At 48.4% G+C, this 15,597-nt stretch overlaps 1 protein-coding gene across 3 annotated transcripts in view; it reads right to left on the bottom strand.

The window, feature by feature from the left end:
• The window catches only part of Ccdc69 (coiled-coil domain containing 69), a 34,642-nt gene extending 25,333 nt beyond the window's left edge, over nucleotides 1-9,309 (bottom strand). Inside the window, exons 1-4 of one of the 3 annotated variants that reach the window (XM_052195361.1) lie at nucleotides 9,152-9,309; nucleotides 7,102-7,274; nucleotides 6,282-6,431; nucleotides 3,887-4,168 (exon numbers count right to left, since the gene is read on the bottom strand). In XM_052195361.1, coding sequence (XP_052051321.1) covers nucleotides 3,887-3,943 — 57 coding nt within the window. In that variant the 5' untranslated portion in view covers nucleotides 3,944-4,168; nucleotides 6,282-6,431; nucleotides 7,102-7,274; nucleotides 9,152-9,309. Of the gene's footprint in view, nucleotides 1-3,886; nucleotides 4,169-6,281; nucleotides 6,432-7,101; nucleotides 7,701-9,151 lie in introns of those variants that run through there. The other 2 variants (XM_052195362.1, XM_052195363.1) reach the window with 2 other exon arrangements.
• Nucleotides 9,310-15,597: the final 6,288 nt, after the last annotated feature.

The raw sequence follows: 15,597 nt of genomic DNA, 5'->3' as shown, positions 1-15,597 counted from the left end.
TACTCAGATGGCCTCTGGTTTCTACTTGAACCTCTCTAGTAATGAGGAACTCACTACATTTATTTATTTATTTATTTATTTATTTATTTATTTATTTATTTACTACTTCCATACAAGAAATGGAAATCTAGCTCCCTTTTAGCTTCTCCCCGTGACCAAGATCCTACATCTTAGCTCAGCAGAGAACAGATTATGACTCTTTGATAACAGAGGTCCCACAGCCAGATCTGGGCTGTATATACCTGCCACCTGCCCGTGCCCACCTAAGTGAGCATTCATCTCGGCTGTCCTCGCAAACTCCTTTGCTTCTTTTGGGGGAACCATAGGCAGTGACATCCTTAAATCACAACTTTAGTTCTATGTCTTGCTGGGTAATGGTAGTGCATGCCTTTAATCCCAGCACTTGGGAGGCAGAGGCAGGTGGATCTCTGAATCTGAGGCCAGCCTGATCTAAAGAGTGAGTTCCAGGACAGCCAGGGCTATACAGAGAAACCCTGTCTTGGAAAAACAAAATTCTGTCTCATATTTGCCACCAGCCAGTCATGTCTGTAGTAGACTCAGCCTTTCATCGACTTTGTAGAATGAAGCTAGACCACACAGCAGCCAGTGCTGTGCCTGTCTCACACTAGCCAGAGAAGCTAAGTCTCTGGCTAGGTCACTCAGAAGCTCTGCGAGCTAAGAAAGACTACAGGGTAGGAACACACATGTTTTCCAAGTTCTTTAAAATTGCATTTTCTATATCTATTACTTAAAACATTTTCACTATGTGTATTGGAGATGGCTCGGTGTGTAAGGGCACCTTTGACAAACTGACCACCTGAGTTTGATCTCAAGGAAGGAGAAAACCAACTCCTGAAAGTTGCTCTCTGACCTCCACACATGAAGAGTTCATGTGTACACACAGATACACAGACAGACAGATACACAAAATACCTGAACAAAATGTATGCACATAGACCATGAGATAAAATAACCAATTTTGGGGGTGGGGGCGGGGGTGTGTGAAGTTTTTTGTTGCTGTTGTTGTTTGATTTTTGAGATGACCTCACTGTGTAGTCCCTGGCTAGATTGAAACTTTCTATGTAGACCAAGCTGGCCTGAAACTCACTGTAGCAATGACCCTGAGCTTCTGACCTTCCCTTCCCTTCCAAGCTCTGAGTTTAGAGGCATACCCAGTTTATGTGGCGCTGGGGAATGGAAGCCAGGTCTTTTAGCCACTGAGCTACATTCCCAGCCCCTTTCCCAGGATATCAGTAAATTCTGTCTTGAGATAGCAGTGACTTAGCCTCAGGCTAGGCCTCTTGGTAAGGTCTAGAGTGTCTGGTCACCCAAGTCACAGAGCACAGAGGTCATCAGATCCTCAGACCAGTGCAATGGAGGTACTAAGGAGATCATTGACATTGAGATACTGCCCCAAGCCTGGGGACTTCTTGTAAAGGCTCAGCTTCCTTCGCTGCTACTGATCACCCCACTCTGCACAAGCCCCACATCCTGGCCTTTCTGCAGCCTTTAAGCCCTTGGCTTTTATTGTGGGGAACTGCTGCCAAATGTCCCCACCCAGGAAGCCTTCCTCTCAGTCCGGGGAGGCTCTCCTGCTGCATGCCAGGCTAAACCTTGGCCTGGCTCCCAGTTGGCCCTTATTGCATTCCTAGGCACCTGCCCCATGCTCTGCACAAGGCGGCAGGGGGTCAGGGTGGCAAGTGGAAGGCTAGATGTCAAGTGAAGGAAGAAAAACCAGTCATACACACACACACACACACACACACACACACACATGTAAATATAATTTTTATTTCTATATGTAGTCCTGACTGTCCTAGTCTTCAATATGTAGACCAAGCTGTCCTCAAACTCACATAGACCCACCTACCTTGGCCTGAGTTCTGGGATTAAAGTAGTGTGCCACCATACCCAGCAAGTCTTCTGTTTTTATCAAGAAAAACATTAAAACTGTTTTATGTGTATAGGTGTTTTGCTTGCATTGTCTGTGGGTCACGTGCATGCTGGCTGCACAGAGGCCAGAAGGTGTTGGCTCTCACGGTACTGAAATTTCAGATGGTTTCGAGCTGTCATGTGGGTATGGGGAATTGAACCTGGGTCCTCTGCGAGAACAGCCAATGCGGTCAACCACTAAGGCCCCTCGCCTTCTGTAGCAGTCATCCTACCATTCGGCTCTCACATCCTCTCTGAGCCTTGAGGGCTACACCTCTAATATAAGGAAGCTCCTGCCCACAGCTCAGTATGGCTCCCAGGGCCTTCCTGACACAGGACAGGAAGTGAAAATACTTAGGGAGTGTCATTATTGTGGCCTGACTCCTGTGACCCCTGAACCTCTATTCTAGAGTTGCATCTCCCAGGGGTGTTGGCAGACTGTGTAGATATACTGGGGTGCTCACGACTTGACACCAGCACTGGAAAATAAGCAAAAGCACCAACAGGGAGGGTTAGGAACAGGTGGAAACTTAGCTAAAAAGCAGTCCACTGCCCTGCTAACAGGCACCGTGGGCAAAAGAACCAAACAAAGCCACACGGGGCCAAGGCAGACATGCCAGGCTGTCTGAGGCAGCCAAGGTGAACAGCTTTGCAGCTATCTAGAAGCCCCTAGAAGCCAGGTATGTTAGCCCGTGCCTATAATTTCAACACTAGGGAGGCTAAGTAAAGTTGAAAGTTTGGGGTCAACCTAGGCTACATATTGAGACCTTGTCTAAAAAAGGCTAAACAAAACCATCCAGCCTGCTGTGATGGGCCATGATGGTAACCCCTGCACTGGAGAGGCAGGTGGCTTAGTAGTGCAAGGCCAGCTTCATCTACACATTAAGTTTGAGGATAGCCTGGGCTACACAAGACCCTGTCTCAAGAAGTGGGGGTGGGGAGAAAAATAAAACAATGAAAAGTTATTGCAAGTGCAGGGGAGGATTCAGAGAGAACACACACACACACACTGACAAAGTTAGGGGCAGATAAACAGATAACAGGAAAACTAATAAGCTGAAGTCATTTTCACAGTGTGGACTGATCAAGTTCACAGGCTGTCCATCCCCACCAGGGGTGGAGAGATTGGCAGACAGGAAAAACAAATGACTAGGACTCTAGGGTTCCTGTTCCCTTCTCTGGGCCTCCTGATGTCCTCAGTGGACTCGGCCCTTGATCCACACTCTGACCTCCTGACGCTTCTCAGACCTCAAGGGGCAGAAACCTGAGTCAGTCTCTTGGGCTCTAACCCAGCTTCAGGGCTGGGGGGTGGGGTGGGGGGGACTGGGGGGGGAGGCACAGGAAGGGAGGAGAGAGCTGCAGGAGACTACAAATCGACTCCCTCTTTGGCTCCTCCCAGCTACCCCAAGGGCAGCCCACGCACTGCTTTGAGCCCGCAGGAAGCCCTGACCCGCTTGCTAGGCTCTAAAGGGTGCCATGATCACAGGCTAAACTCGTTAAGAGGCAGGCTGTGTCTAGCAGCCTTTGGGCAGACCAGGGAGTTGAGGTTTCCAACAGGTCTCAGGTGATGCTGTCGCTGTCCGGCTGTGGACCTATTAGAGATTGCCGGCCTTAGACCTTAGCTCGAGGCTCAGAGAGGTTAAGAATCCTGTCCTCCTCTACACAGTGACAGCCCCACACTGAAGGCCACCTGCCACAGACACACCAGTCATCTCCCCGCGGGGACAGCAGGGTCAGCTGCAGCTTGTCTGGGACTGAGTGTGTTAATTCGGCTGCTGGCTGCCGGGTGGGCTCGACACGGGCGGGGACAGAGCACCCCCACATCCCCGCACCTCAGTCTCCATGCCTGCCCTTCCCCCCGTTCCCCCCCCCCCCCCCACTGCTGTCCATCTGGTGTTCTCTGTCGTCCCTCTGAGCGCCCCAAGGCAGACCCCTGTGTGCGGGCTCCCGGTACCTTCTCCGCGCGCTTGCCCGGGCTGTGCCGGCTGTGCCGGCTGTGCCTGCAGCCCATCCTGCTTCGTGCGTCCCGTCCGCTGTGACTCTCAACCGCCCGGAGCTGCAGCCGCGCCGGCTGCGCGCCTTAAATGCCGGAAGAGCAGGGCCTGCGCGGGGGCCCGGGGCCGAGCCGGGGCCGGCCCAGGGCAGGTGCCAGCGGCGCTCCACGCTCCACGCTCCACGCCAGAAGTACCTAAGGCCGTGGCAGGAGAGATCCCCGGGAGCCACAGATGAGAAACAGCTGAGAAGGAAAATGAAAACAATTAAACTAGGCTTTGTGGCAAACAGTTCTAGGGAGGTGGAGGCAGGAGGATCACAAGTTCGAGGACAGTCTGAGGCATATAGGAGGTTTGAGACCTGGCTGGGCTACATGATAACTCATTACACAAAGCAAACGGGTTGGAGAGAGACCTTAGCGGTTAAGAGTGTTTTCTGCTCTTCCAGAAAACTGTGGTTCAACTCCAGGCACCCACATCCCGTGGCTCACAGATGCCTGTAACCCCTGCTCCAGAGGATGCCTCTTTTAACCTCTGAAGGCACTGAGGGTGAATGCCTATAACCCCAGCACTCGGGAGGCTGAGGCTGGAGCATTACTATGAGTTTTAGGCAGAGGCTATAGACTAAGACCTTACCGAAAAAAACAAAACCAACCAACCAACCAACCAAGCAAGCCAGCTAAAGGCTCAGTGGGCAAGGCAGTTGCTTCTGATTCTGGTCTGAGCGCCATGCCCAGGACCCACTCAGTGAAAGGAGAAAATGAACACGCATGCCAGGGCACACACACTGCATTCCCAGATATAAATACATGTACTTTTTTTTTTAAAGGCGAAAAAGCCAATCAGTTTTTGGTTCCAGGACTTGAGAGGCTGTGGCAAAAGGACAGCCACAAGCTGGAGGCCACTCTAGGCTACAGAATGAGACTTCGTCTCAAAAGAAAACTAATTAAAATTAATTGACTTAGTGAGTAAAGGTGCTTACTACTAAGCTGATGACCTAAGTTCAATTCCCAGGAAAAAGAGAACCAACTCCTGAAATGTGTCTTCTGATCTCCACATGTAGACTGTACACACACACACACACACACACACACACACGAACACGCTCCCTCTCCCTCTCTCAATAAACAAATAAATAAATGGAATAAAAGTATACTTCGAAGAGGGGCATTGCTGGTAGCAAGGCCCAGAGCCCAGGTCGAATGCTTCCCCAAACCTGACTTTTGTAACGCCCCTGCAAATAAATGACACCCATTTTCATTGTAAGGCTTCCACAAGGCTTTCCCCAGCTCACAAGATCTGTGACACAATCTTCTCTCCTCGGGACAGACACAGCAAGCTTGCCAGATGCAGCAGGAATAGGGACAATAGGGTCAGAATCTAGGACAAGAAACTCTTTTCTGTCTTCTCTGAGCTCTCACTGGGAGCTGCACGTGGGAAGATGATAACAGCTCTGAAAGTCAGCGCTCCGTCCGGAGCACTGGGCACACAGGTTAGAAAATCAGTGTCAGGGCCACAAACTCCCTGAAAGCTGTATTAATGAAGAGACCCAGTGCGATGAGTAACACAAGACCTCTCATGGCAATGGTCCTCAGAAGAGCATAAAACAATATCGAGCTGGGCACAAGGGCTTATATATGTCGTCCAAACAGCAAGAAAACTGAAGCAGGGCATCGCTGTGAGTTTCAGGCAAGCCTGGACTACATAATGAAACCCCGTGTCTTAGTCACTGTTTTATTGTTATGAAGAGACACTATGAGTAAGGCAACTCTTAAAAAAGGAAAGCATTTAACTGGGGAGGGGGGCTCTAAGTTTCAGGAGCTTAGTTCATTATCATCATGGCAGGGAGCATGTAGAGGCACTGGAGCAGAAGCTGAGAGTGCTACATCCTGATCTGCAGAGCGGGGTTGGGTGGGGCAGGGCTGGACAAGGGCTTTTGAAATCTCAAAACACACTCTCAGTGGCACACCTCCTCCAACAAGGCCACACCTCCTCCAACAAGGCCACACCTCTTCCAACAAGGCCACACCTCCTCCAACAAGGACACACCTCCTCCAACAAGGACACACCTCCTAATCCTTCCTAAACAGTTCCACCAACTGAAACCAAACATTCTACTATGTGAGCTTATGGGGCCACTCTCATTCATACCATTACAGAAATGCTTCGTAAGGCAGTCAAAGTGTAGGGCAGGTAAGAAGGCTCAGTGGATTAAAATGGTTCACTACTCAATTCAGTCCCCAGGACTCCACTTTCTTCGTTTTCTATTTACTTAAAAACATTTTTTTAGATGTTTGTTTTATGTGTATGAGTGTATATGCATGTGTGTGTACGATGTACTGCTTGCATGCCTGGTACCTGGGAAGGTCAGAAGAGGTCATCAGATCCCTTAGAACTGGAGAGAAGAATGGTTGTGAGCTTCATATGGATGCTGAGTCACCAGGTCCTCTGCAAGAGCAACAAGTGCTCTTCACTGCTGAGCCACCTCTCAAGCATCTTCCTTTACTTCTATTAAAATGATCATCATAATCATAATAAATATTATAAGAGTTATTATAATGAAAAATGCAATACTTGTAATAAATATAATTATTGTTATTATTTGTGTGTGTGTGTGTGTGTGTGTAGGTCATGGTTCAACTTGAGGGAGCAAGTCAATTCTCTCCTCTGTTTTATGGGTTCTGGGGACTGAACTCAGATCATCAGACTTGGTGGCAAGCTCCATTACCCAGAGAGCCATCTCACTGGCCCAGTTTTTGTTTTCTTTTTTTTTTTTTTTTGGTTTTTTCGAGACAGGGTTTCTCTGTATTGCCCTGGCTATCCTGGAACTCACTCAGTAGACCAGGCTGGCCTCGAACTCAGAAATCCGCCTGCCTCTGCCTCCCAGAGTGCTGGGATTACAGGCGTGCACCACCACCGCCCGGCCTTGTTTTTGTTTTTCAAGACATGTGTTTCAGGCTGGCCTCAAAATTGCTGTGTAGCCAAAGAGGACCTTGAACCTCTTCTGCTCTTCCTGCCTCTACCTCTTGAGTGCTGGGATGACTGACCAGAGCACGTCATTGCATTTGACTTCCAAATCTTCTAGTTTTCAACAGAAGCTGGGAGTTTTTCATGTATAGTGTGAAACAATGGTGTCTGTCTGTCTGTCTGTCTTTCACATGCATACCCCCTTCTCTACCTCTATCAGTCACAACATCTGGTTCAGTTGACAGGTGACGGATCCGGTCACAGAGAAACACTGTGGAAGCAGAGGGCGTGACTAAGCCCGACCAGGAGTGTGAAGGTTGGCCAGCTGCCCCAGCGTGTGATGGCTGCACCGGCTTCTGCTGATCCAGTATGGCTTCTTCTCATCTGTATGGAAAAAGAACATTTCTCTGCCAGTTGCTGTGAGGCAATTTTAGAGGTCTCAGTGTCTCGGTGTGGCCAGAGTAGCTGGATGGAGGAAGTGTGTGAGGAAGAAACATGCAGACTCCCAGCGGCCTTGGTGATCTGAGCGAGCTGTTTGACTTTATCTTGTAAGCAAGGGTAAGACAGACAGATGGGTATTATGCAAGGTCACTGGGGAGGAGGGGACAGAAGGTGCTGGCCGTGAGCGGATCTACAGGGCGTTGGTGAGGGCACAGAAGGACTGCCTCCCCCAGGCCCACTCAGACCCTGTCCTGGCTGCTGCACTCCCAGAATGCATGGCGTCAGGGTGCTTCTAGGCCTGGGAGACGCAGTCAGCCAGGATGTTGTGGTTACCGGGGCCTCTGGTTACAACACGTTTAGTTTTAAAAAACCATCGCAATATCTCTTAAATCAGGGCCCTGGACAGGATCCAAGGACAGTAGCAGGGACCAACCCTGCAGGCTGTGATTCTTAATGAAGTAATTTTACAGGAAGAATGCCTTGGCATCTCTGGTAGCTGGGGGACCCCGAGTCCAGGTATGAGTTGAAAGCTGGGCAGGGTTGCAAGGAGAGGAAGCCCAATCCTGCTTTTTTCAAGGCACTTTGTATGTGTGTCTGTTTACATGTGTGCCGATACGTGGAAACCAGAGGGCAAGCGGGCTGTTGTTCTTCATGTTTCCATCTTGCATTGTGAGACAGCGTCTCTTACTGGTCTAGAACTTGCCAAGGAGCTGGGCTGGCGAAGAGCCACCCATGTCCACCCCCTCCGTGGTAGGATTATATTACAACCCGCCTGTCTTCCTATGGGTTTTATTGCTGTGAAGAGAAACCATGACCAAGGTAACTCTTATAAAGATGAACATTTAATTGGTTCTGGCTTACAGTTTCAGAGGTTCGGTCAATCATGATGAAAAGCATGGCAGCCCGCAGGCAGACACTACATTGGACCAGGCTTTCTCTGAGGGACATCTGATGACAATGCAGCATCTTCTTTCCCAGTCCCCGCCACCTCTGCCTGAGACTCTTCAACCTGTTATGGATTCAGGGGTGTGGTATAAGAGAGAGTAGTGTCCTCTGAGATGTGCAAGCAGGGGTAAGACAGGACAGCATGGTTTCTAAAACTGTGCAAGGGGTGGCCTGGGAGGGCGCCCCAGGGAATGGATAATCAGAGCCATCTAATTGAGATCGGACAGAGTTTTTGGTTTGGTCCTTTTCATGGGTGGATATCCCTCCTTAAATGAGTCAGCAAAATGTTGTGGCTTGTCCTGATCCTGTTTGTGTTCTGATGTTAATTTTGCTTCCTCAAGAAGGGTTCCCCCCACAAGTAGATAAGCAGCCGATCTCATGTGAACCTTCTCCCCATTTTAGCTGGTCAACAAAGGCCTGTGATTGGGCAGTGGTGGGGAAAGGTAGGACAGGAGGTCTTTGAGAGTGGGGTCAGATAGAGGGAAGAGGATGACAAAAAGGGAGGAGAGAAGACGGAAGAAGAGGAGGAAGCCATGATGGAGCAGAACTACTTGTCAAGGAGAAACCATAAGTAGCAAGGGGTCTTAGCTGGGGAATAAGTTAGTACAGAGTTAGATCTGCCCAATCAAGGCTTCTAGCTTATAATTATAATACCTGGGTGCTTATTGGGGCTGGAAGTTCCAGTAACAGCACTGGGCTTCCAGAGACCTGCCTCTTAGGGCCATGGAGATGGCTCAGTTTGGAAAGCCCTTGCCATGCAGCGTGAGAACCAGAGTTTAGATTCCCCAACACTCAGGTCCTAAGTCGCTCTCTATTGCTGTGACAGAGACCATGACCAGAAGCATCCTGGGGAGGGAAGGGTTAGTTTGGCTTACATTTCCAGGTGACAGTCCTAAAGGGAAGTCAGGGGCAGGAGCCAGGAAGCAGGAACCGAAACAGTGGCCGTGGAGGAAACTGCTTGCATGGCTTGCTAGTTTGCTTCATTATACAAACCCAGGTCCACCTGAATCGGGCTGTGCCTTTCCACCAACTTGTCTACTAGCCCATCTGATAGAGGCAGGCTTTTTTTTTTTAAAATTATTATTATTGAGGTTCCCTCTTCCCAGATGACTCTAGTTCCTGTTAACTTGACAAAAACTAACTGGCACACATGTAAATGCCTGATGAGCATTGCAGCTGCCTGAAATTTCAGTGCTTAGAGGGTGGAGAAAGCTAAGCAAGCTGGCTGGCCAGACTAGCTGAGTCTGTGCTCTGGGTTCAAGTGACAGACACTACTTCAGTATGTAAGGTGGAGAGTGATCAAGGAAGGCACCTGATGTGTACCTTTGACCTCTGCATGCAAATGTACTGACATGCACACATGGGAACTGTCTTAGTCAGGGTTTCTATTCCTGCACAAACATCATGACCAAGAAGCAAGTTGGGGAGGAAAAGGTTTATTCAGCTTACAGTTCCAAATTGCTGTTTATCACCAAAGGAGGTCAGGACTAGAACTCAAAGCAGGTCAGGAAGCAGGAGCTGATGCAGAGGCCATGGAGGGATGTTCCTTACTGGCTTGCTTTCCCTGGCTTGCTCAGCCTGCTCTCTTATAGAACCCAAGACTACCAGCCCAGAGGTGGTACCACCCACAAGGGGCCCTCCCCCCTTGATCACTAACTGAGAAAATGCCCCACAGCTGGATCTCATGGAGGCACTTCCCAAACTGAAGCTCCTTTCTCTGTGATAACTCCAGCCTGTGTCAAGTTGACACTCAAAATCAGCCAGTACAGGAACGTGAATCCATACTATACATGCGTACACACAGACACACACAGACACTAGAAACTTGCCGTAAAGCAGAGACCAGTTAATAGCACTTTATTGTGCACTTAATTTATATGATCTTGAATGTCCTTCGGTAAAACCAAACCAAAACAAGCCCTCCAAAACTAAGCAGAGAAAACCAGAGGAATGGATAAGCAAAACTGGAGGTCTTGGCATTGACTTACACATCAAGGTTGATGTGATGGTTTGACTGTGGTCTTATGTGCACACATTAGATGTATGTAGCTTTTTATGTGCCAATCATACCTCTGTAAAACAGTTTTTCTGCCGGGCAGTGGTGGCGCATGCCTTTAATCCCAGTGCTCTGGAGGCAGAGCAGGCAGGTCACCTGTGTGTGAGGTTACAGAGCAAGTTCCAGAACAGCCAGGGCTACACAGAGAAACCCTGTTTAATAAAAAAATAAATAAATAAAAAGTTTTTATCTCTCTTTTTTCTTTTTAATATTAAGGTTTATTTAACTTATTTTATGTGTATTGGTGTTTTACCTACATGTATGTCTGTGCACCATGTGCGTGCCTGGTGCCCTCAGAGGCCAGAAGAGGGAGTCAGATCTCCTGGAACTGGAGTTAGAGGCATTGTGAGACACCATGCGACTAGTGGGAACCAAACTCCTGATCGTCTGGAAGAGCAGTCAATGCCAATAACCACAGAGTCCCCTCTCCAGCCCCCTCATTTTCATGTTGGACAGTGATGGTGATGGGATTCATCATGGCAAGGAAGGCACGACAGATTTCATGGTGGCTACAATCCTCACATGGGGACTGACTGGGAAGCATTGATAGCTCTTGCAGCAAGTGGAGCCAGGCTGTAACCCTCGAGGCCTCACATCCTGAATGATACAACGTCCCAAAACAAGACCACCAGCCTGAGGGTTCAAACATTTGATCCAGTGGGGACATTTCATATTCAAATCAGAGCAGCCTCTGAGGACTGGTTCTCAGCTTTGTCTCAGTTCCATGACCACCGCCTGCCCAGAAGAAGAAGAAGAGCCCATCAGTGGATTTTATCGGGGATGAGGTCAGAGCCTCATGTTCTAACCACTGCCCCCCATGCCCCCTTTCAGCACACTGCTGTGTGAATACACAAGTCTTTGGAGGCCCTGGGGCTACAGCTCAGCCTGCAGAGGGCCTGCTTAGCATGTGTGAAGCCCTACTATGTGTGACCCCCAGCAGTCTCTGTCTAATAATTAGAAGGAGAGGAGGAGGAAGAGAAGGAGGAAGAGGAGGAGGAGGAAAAAAAAGAGAGGGTAGTGCCAACTTGTGTTTGTATTTCAAGAGGGTAGGTCACTTACAGTCATCCAGGGGATTTGAACCCAGATCTGTAGTAGTTAGCATTCTAAACAAGAAGGGACAGCACCCTGTGGTCCTCTGGAAGTTTCTCTGTGGGATCCTGGGGGAAAGAAGACAGCCAAGTGTCAGTGGAAAAGCAAGGCAGGCTGCAGAACATCATGGCACTAAGGACAGCCAGGGAGGGCTGCTATTTCTAGCCTCTCAGAGAGGATGGTAAGCGGGGGCGGACAGGCCAGAGTGATGGTAAGAGGAGCTGGAGACCCCTCCAGCCTGCAGCCTGCAGCTCACCCTGTTGCCTGATGTCTAAATAAGGTTGAGGCTCAGTGTAGGCAGCTAAAAATAAACTCTCTGCTCCCCCTCCCGCCTGGCGACCTCCCCAGCCCACAGGGCTCCTGGTGGTAGTGCAAATCCCAAATATTCAAGGAGAAAGACCAATTCCACAACTGACCAATTAAAGCAAGCTTTATTTTCGAGAGGCAGCCTAAGTCAGGATTCAAGAGAGTAGCTCTCGGCTAGGTTTTTGAGGTCCCTTTTATGAGGAAGAGCCATAAGGTTAAGGGAAAACAACCGTAAGTGTGTTTACAGGGGTGAGATGATGGGCTGTTAGAAAAAAAGATAATTAAAAAAAAAAACAAGAATAAAAGCAAAAATAGTGGGGTGGTAGTGGCACACACCTTTAAACCCAGCACTTGGGAAGCTGAGGCAGGTGGATCTCTGTGAGTTTAAGGCCAACCTGGTCTACAGAGCAACCTCCAGGACAGCCAGAGCCAAAAAACACAAAAAACAAAAAACCAGAAAAAACAAAAACAAAAACAAAACAAATAAACAAACAAAAATCCCATAGTTTACTTGTTTTGTTAGAGAAAAGGGGTTTCACTATGGAATTCTAGCTGGCCTGTAACTCCCTTTGTAGACTAGGATGGTCACAAACTTACAGAGATCTGCTTGCCTCTGCCTCCCAGGTGCTAGGATTAAAAGCATGCACCATAATAGTGTAGCTTAAAAACAGGTCTTTCACGGTACATCAGGTTTAGGAAACAGAAACTCATAACTAGAAATAGAATATTTAAAATAAATTATGTATTGGTTTATTTTTATGTCTATGCACACACACACACACACACACACACACCATATATCTACAGGAGCCTGAGGTGGTCCAAAGAGGGCACTGGATCCCCTGAAATGGGAGTTACAGGTGATTATGAGCTGCTATGTGGGTGCAGTTCTATGGATAGGGAACCAAAGAGTTAATCTCTCCAGCCCAGAAACCTATTCTTGTAGGAGATGGGACTTAGCAATAAGGTAAGCAAGAGGTATGTGCCTCTTGTTCTGGCTTCACAGAACGACTGGCTCTCCGAAGCCCGTGCTTGCTGGAGCTGTAGAGGAAGGCCTCCTTGGGGACCACATAGGCATAAGGACCAGAGGACCAGGATCAAAGTCAGGAGTTGAGGGTCTCTTCCCAAACCGAAGTGAATGACCATCTCTTTCCTTCACTGGGATTTTTAGGGTACGTCTGTCCTACGCATATATTTTAGTTCATGGAGTCTTTTACAAGGTTTGCAATTAGCTACTTACCCTTAAGTGTGGAGAGTTCTTAAGAACTCAGATTTCCTTCTTGGAAAATCCAGTGTTCTTCAGCCAAAAAGGCAAGAGTTGGGTCGTGGGTGCCCCCTGCTGGAAAAAGACATGTATTGAAGGAGGCTGTGAGCAGGCTTCAATCCCAGCAGTCCTGCGGTCAACCACAGGTGAAGTTGCTGGGGCACTGTCTGTTATGCAATCTCAGAGCTGGATGCCTTGGTATTGCCCTGCCTGGCAGAGGTGTGAGGAATGAATGAATGAATGAATGAATGAGACGAACTGTATAGTGCTCTAGAAACTGCAGAAGACTTGCAAAGGGTTTATTACTATTGGTGGGCAAATTGGTATGGTTCATCTCAAATCCAGCTCTCAAAGCTTAAGAGGGGACTTCTTAACGATCATCCCAGGATTTTGTGAAAGCATCTGGATCTGGGGTCTGGGAAGAGGAGAGTTAAAAATGAAAAAGATGGCTGAGTGTGGGGTGCAGCTCAGTGGGGGAGTTCTCATCTAGCTTAGGAGGGAGGCCTATGTCCAGTCTCTGGTACCAAAACCCTCATCCAGGGACCTTTCTCTCTTTCCTTTGACTGGAGTAGGAACGGAGAGCCAGGGAGCCATGTAGAGATATGGCTGAATAAAAATGGAACCGCCTACCTAACCGGAACGCCAGTGGGACCACACCCTGGCATCTAACTCCTTGGTCTATAGAAAGAGTTTAGATGAAAGCTGTGGCACAGGGACTGGAGAGATGGCTCAGCGGTTAAGAGCACTGGCTGTTCTTCCAGAGGCCCTGGGTTCAATTCCCAGCAACCACATGGTGACTCACAACCATCTATAATGGGATCCAATGCCCTCTTCTGGAGTGCAGGTATACATGCAGGCAGAACTCTATAGTAAATAAATAAATCTTTATAAAAGAAAGAAAAAGAAAGAAAGCAGTGGTACAGAGCAGTGTAGAAGACACATAGTTTATTATACCAAAGCGAGGTGCCTTCAAGACTTGAGAGTAGCCGGGCAGAGGTGGTGCACGCCTTTAATCCCAGCACTTTGAAGGCAGGCAGATTTCTCAGTTCAAGGCCAGCCTGGTCTACAGAGTGAGTTCCAGGACAGTCAGGGCTACAGACAGAGAAACCAGTCTCTAAATAAATAAATAAATAAATAAATAAATGACTTGAGAGTAGATTGACTAAATAGAAAAAAAAAACCACCGACAACTGTAACCTCAGTTACAGAGATAGCTGTAACTGATGTTTTTGGAACAGGCAGTTATTCTGGGGGGTGTTTTTCTGTTTGGGTGATTTATAGGCCCATTTGGAATAACTGTCAAGGGAGGGGACATTGGTATGTCCACAGATGCTTGGTTAGATAGTAATCATGGGTGGCAGTTTAGAAAGTCAGGCCTCCACCCAGAGCCAGAGATAGGACCTAAATCTCATTATTTTGGCTAGCAATCAAAGACCTACAGGTTGGCCCCAGGCTTTACAAGCATCTGCTTATGAGGGTGTGGGTCCATCCTCAATGACCTTCAAGCCTGACTCATCTCTGCAGTTACTTATCAGTAATTAGACAGAGATCAGACAATCTGCAAGACCTGCTCAGATATCTCCTCCCCCTCTGTGCATATCTTTCTGTCCTCCCAAGTAAGGGGCAAGACCCATTTTGGAATGAGGATCTTATGATCCTCAAATGAGGTAGGTGGTAGAACTCTGTGTTGTCCGAGCTGATCCCCAGGAAGAAGGCAGGAGAAAGGGACAGTTGCATTTCCAGGTTTTATGGTCAGCTTTGGTGGAGATGGGTTCTGGTTCTAGGGACTGCGTTGGGTAAGAGGTTATTAGGCACCATAGCTTGGCTTTGGACAAGCGGCTGAGTAGAAGAAGCTCAGGAGAGCGTTGAGGCAGCTCTGAAGTTCCTCCAGTGTCCTTCAGTGCAAAGTGCCCAGCATTGCAAAGCGCCATACCGTGGGGTATTATGTCCTGAGTCCCAACACTACTGAAACTGTGGGGTTTAGTACTGGCTAGCAGCAGTGGATCATGGGGTAGGGGGATATTTATATGTTATTTGTTGACTTTTTAAGATAAGGTCTCACATAGTGCAGGTTGGCTTTAATCTCAAAAGGTAGTCAAGGATGTCCTGAACTTGGGGTTCTTCTATCTTCAAGCTTCCACCACCTGAGTGTTGGGATGACAGGTATGACCCATGGGGTTGAGCCTAGGGAAGGTTGTTTATTTTAAATGCAAATTATTGGGTTCTGTTCAGATTATTTGATGGCTCTCTGCATTTTTAATGAGATCATGGATGCTGCACACACTTTAGTTCTGTAGACGGTAGATTTTCAGGTTAGGAAGCTATTGGAATCTTCCAGGGGGGATTAGACAAGGTTCCAATTTATCATTTCCACCCCAGGGTGCAGCTTGGGCAAAGGACCTGTCTGGGGCTCCCTAGGTGATGACAGTATAGCCTGAAGTAAGTTTGACGGAGTCAAGGAAGACCCTAAGGAGATGGGAATCTTTGTGAATCAAAGCAATGTTCTGTGGCACGGGCACCTCCCACCATGGCTGCTGAGACCAAGGGACCCTGCTTCCAGGGCTCTTTCCCCTCCCTGCCTGGCCTCCTCAATCAGTCCCAAACCT

Source organism: Apodemus sylvaticus, chromosome 10 (assembly GCF_947179515.1).
Source record: "Apodemus sylvaticus chromosome 10, mApoSyl1.1, whole genome shotgun sequence".
In the NCBI taxonomy this organism is placed as follows: Eukaryota; Metazoa; Chordata; class Mammalia; order Rodentia; family Muridae; genus Apodemus; species Apodemus sylvaticus.
This window is presented reverse-complemented; position numbering and strand designations above follow the sequence as displayed.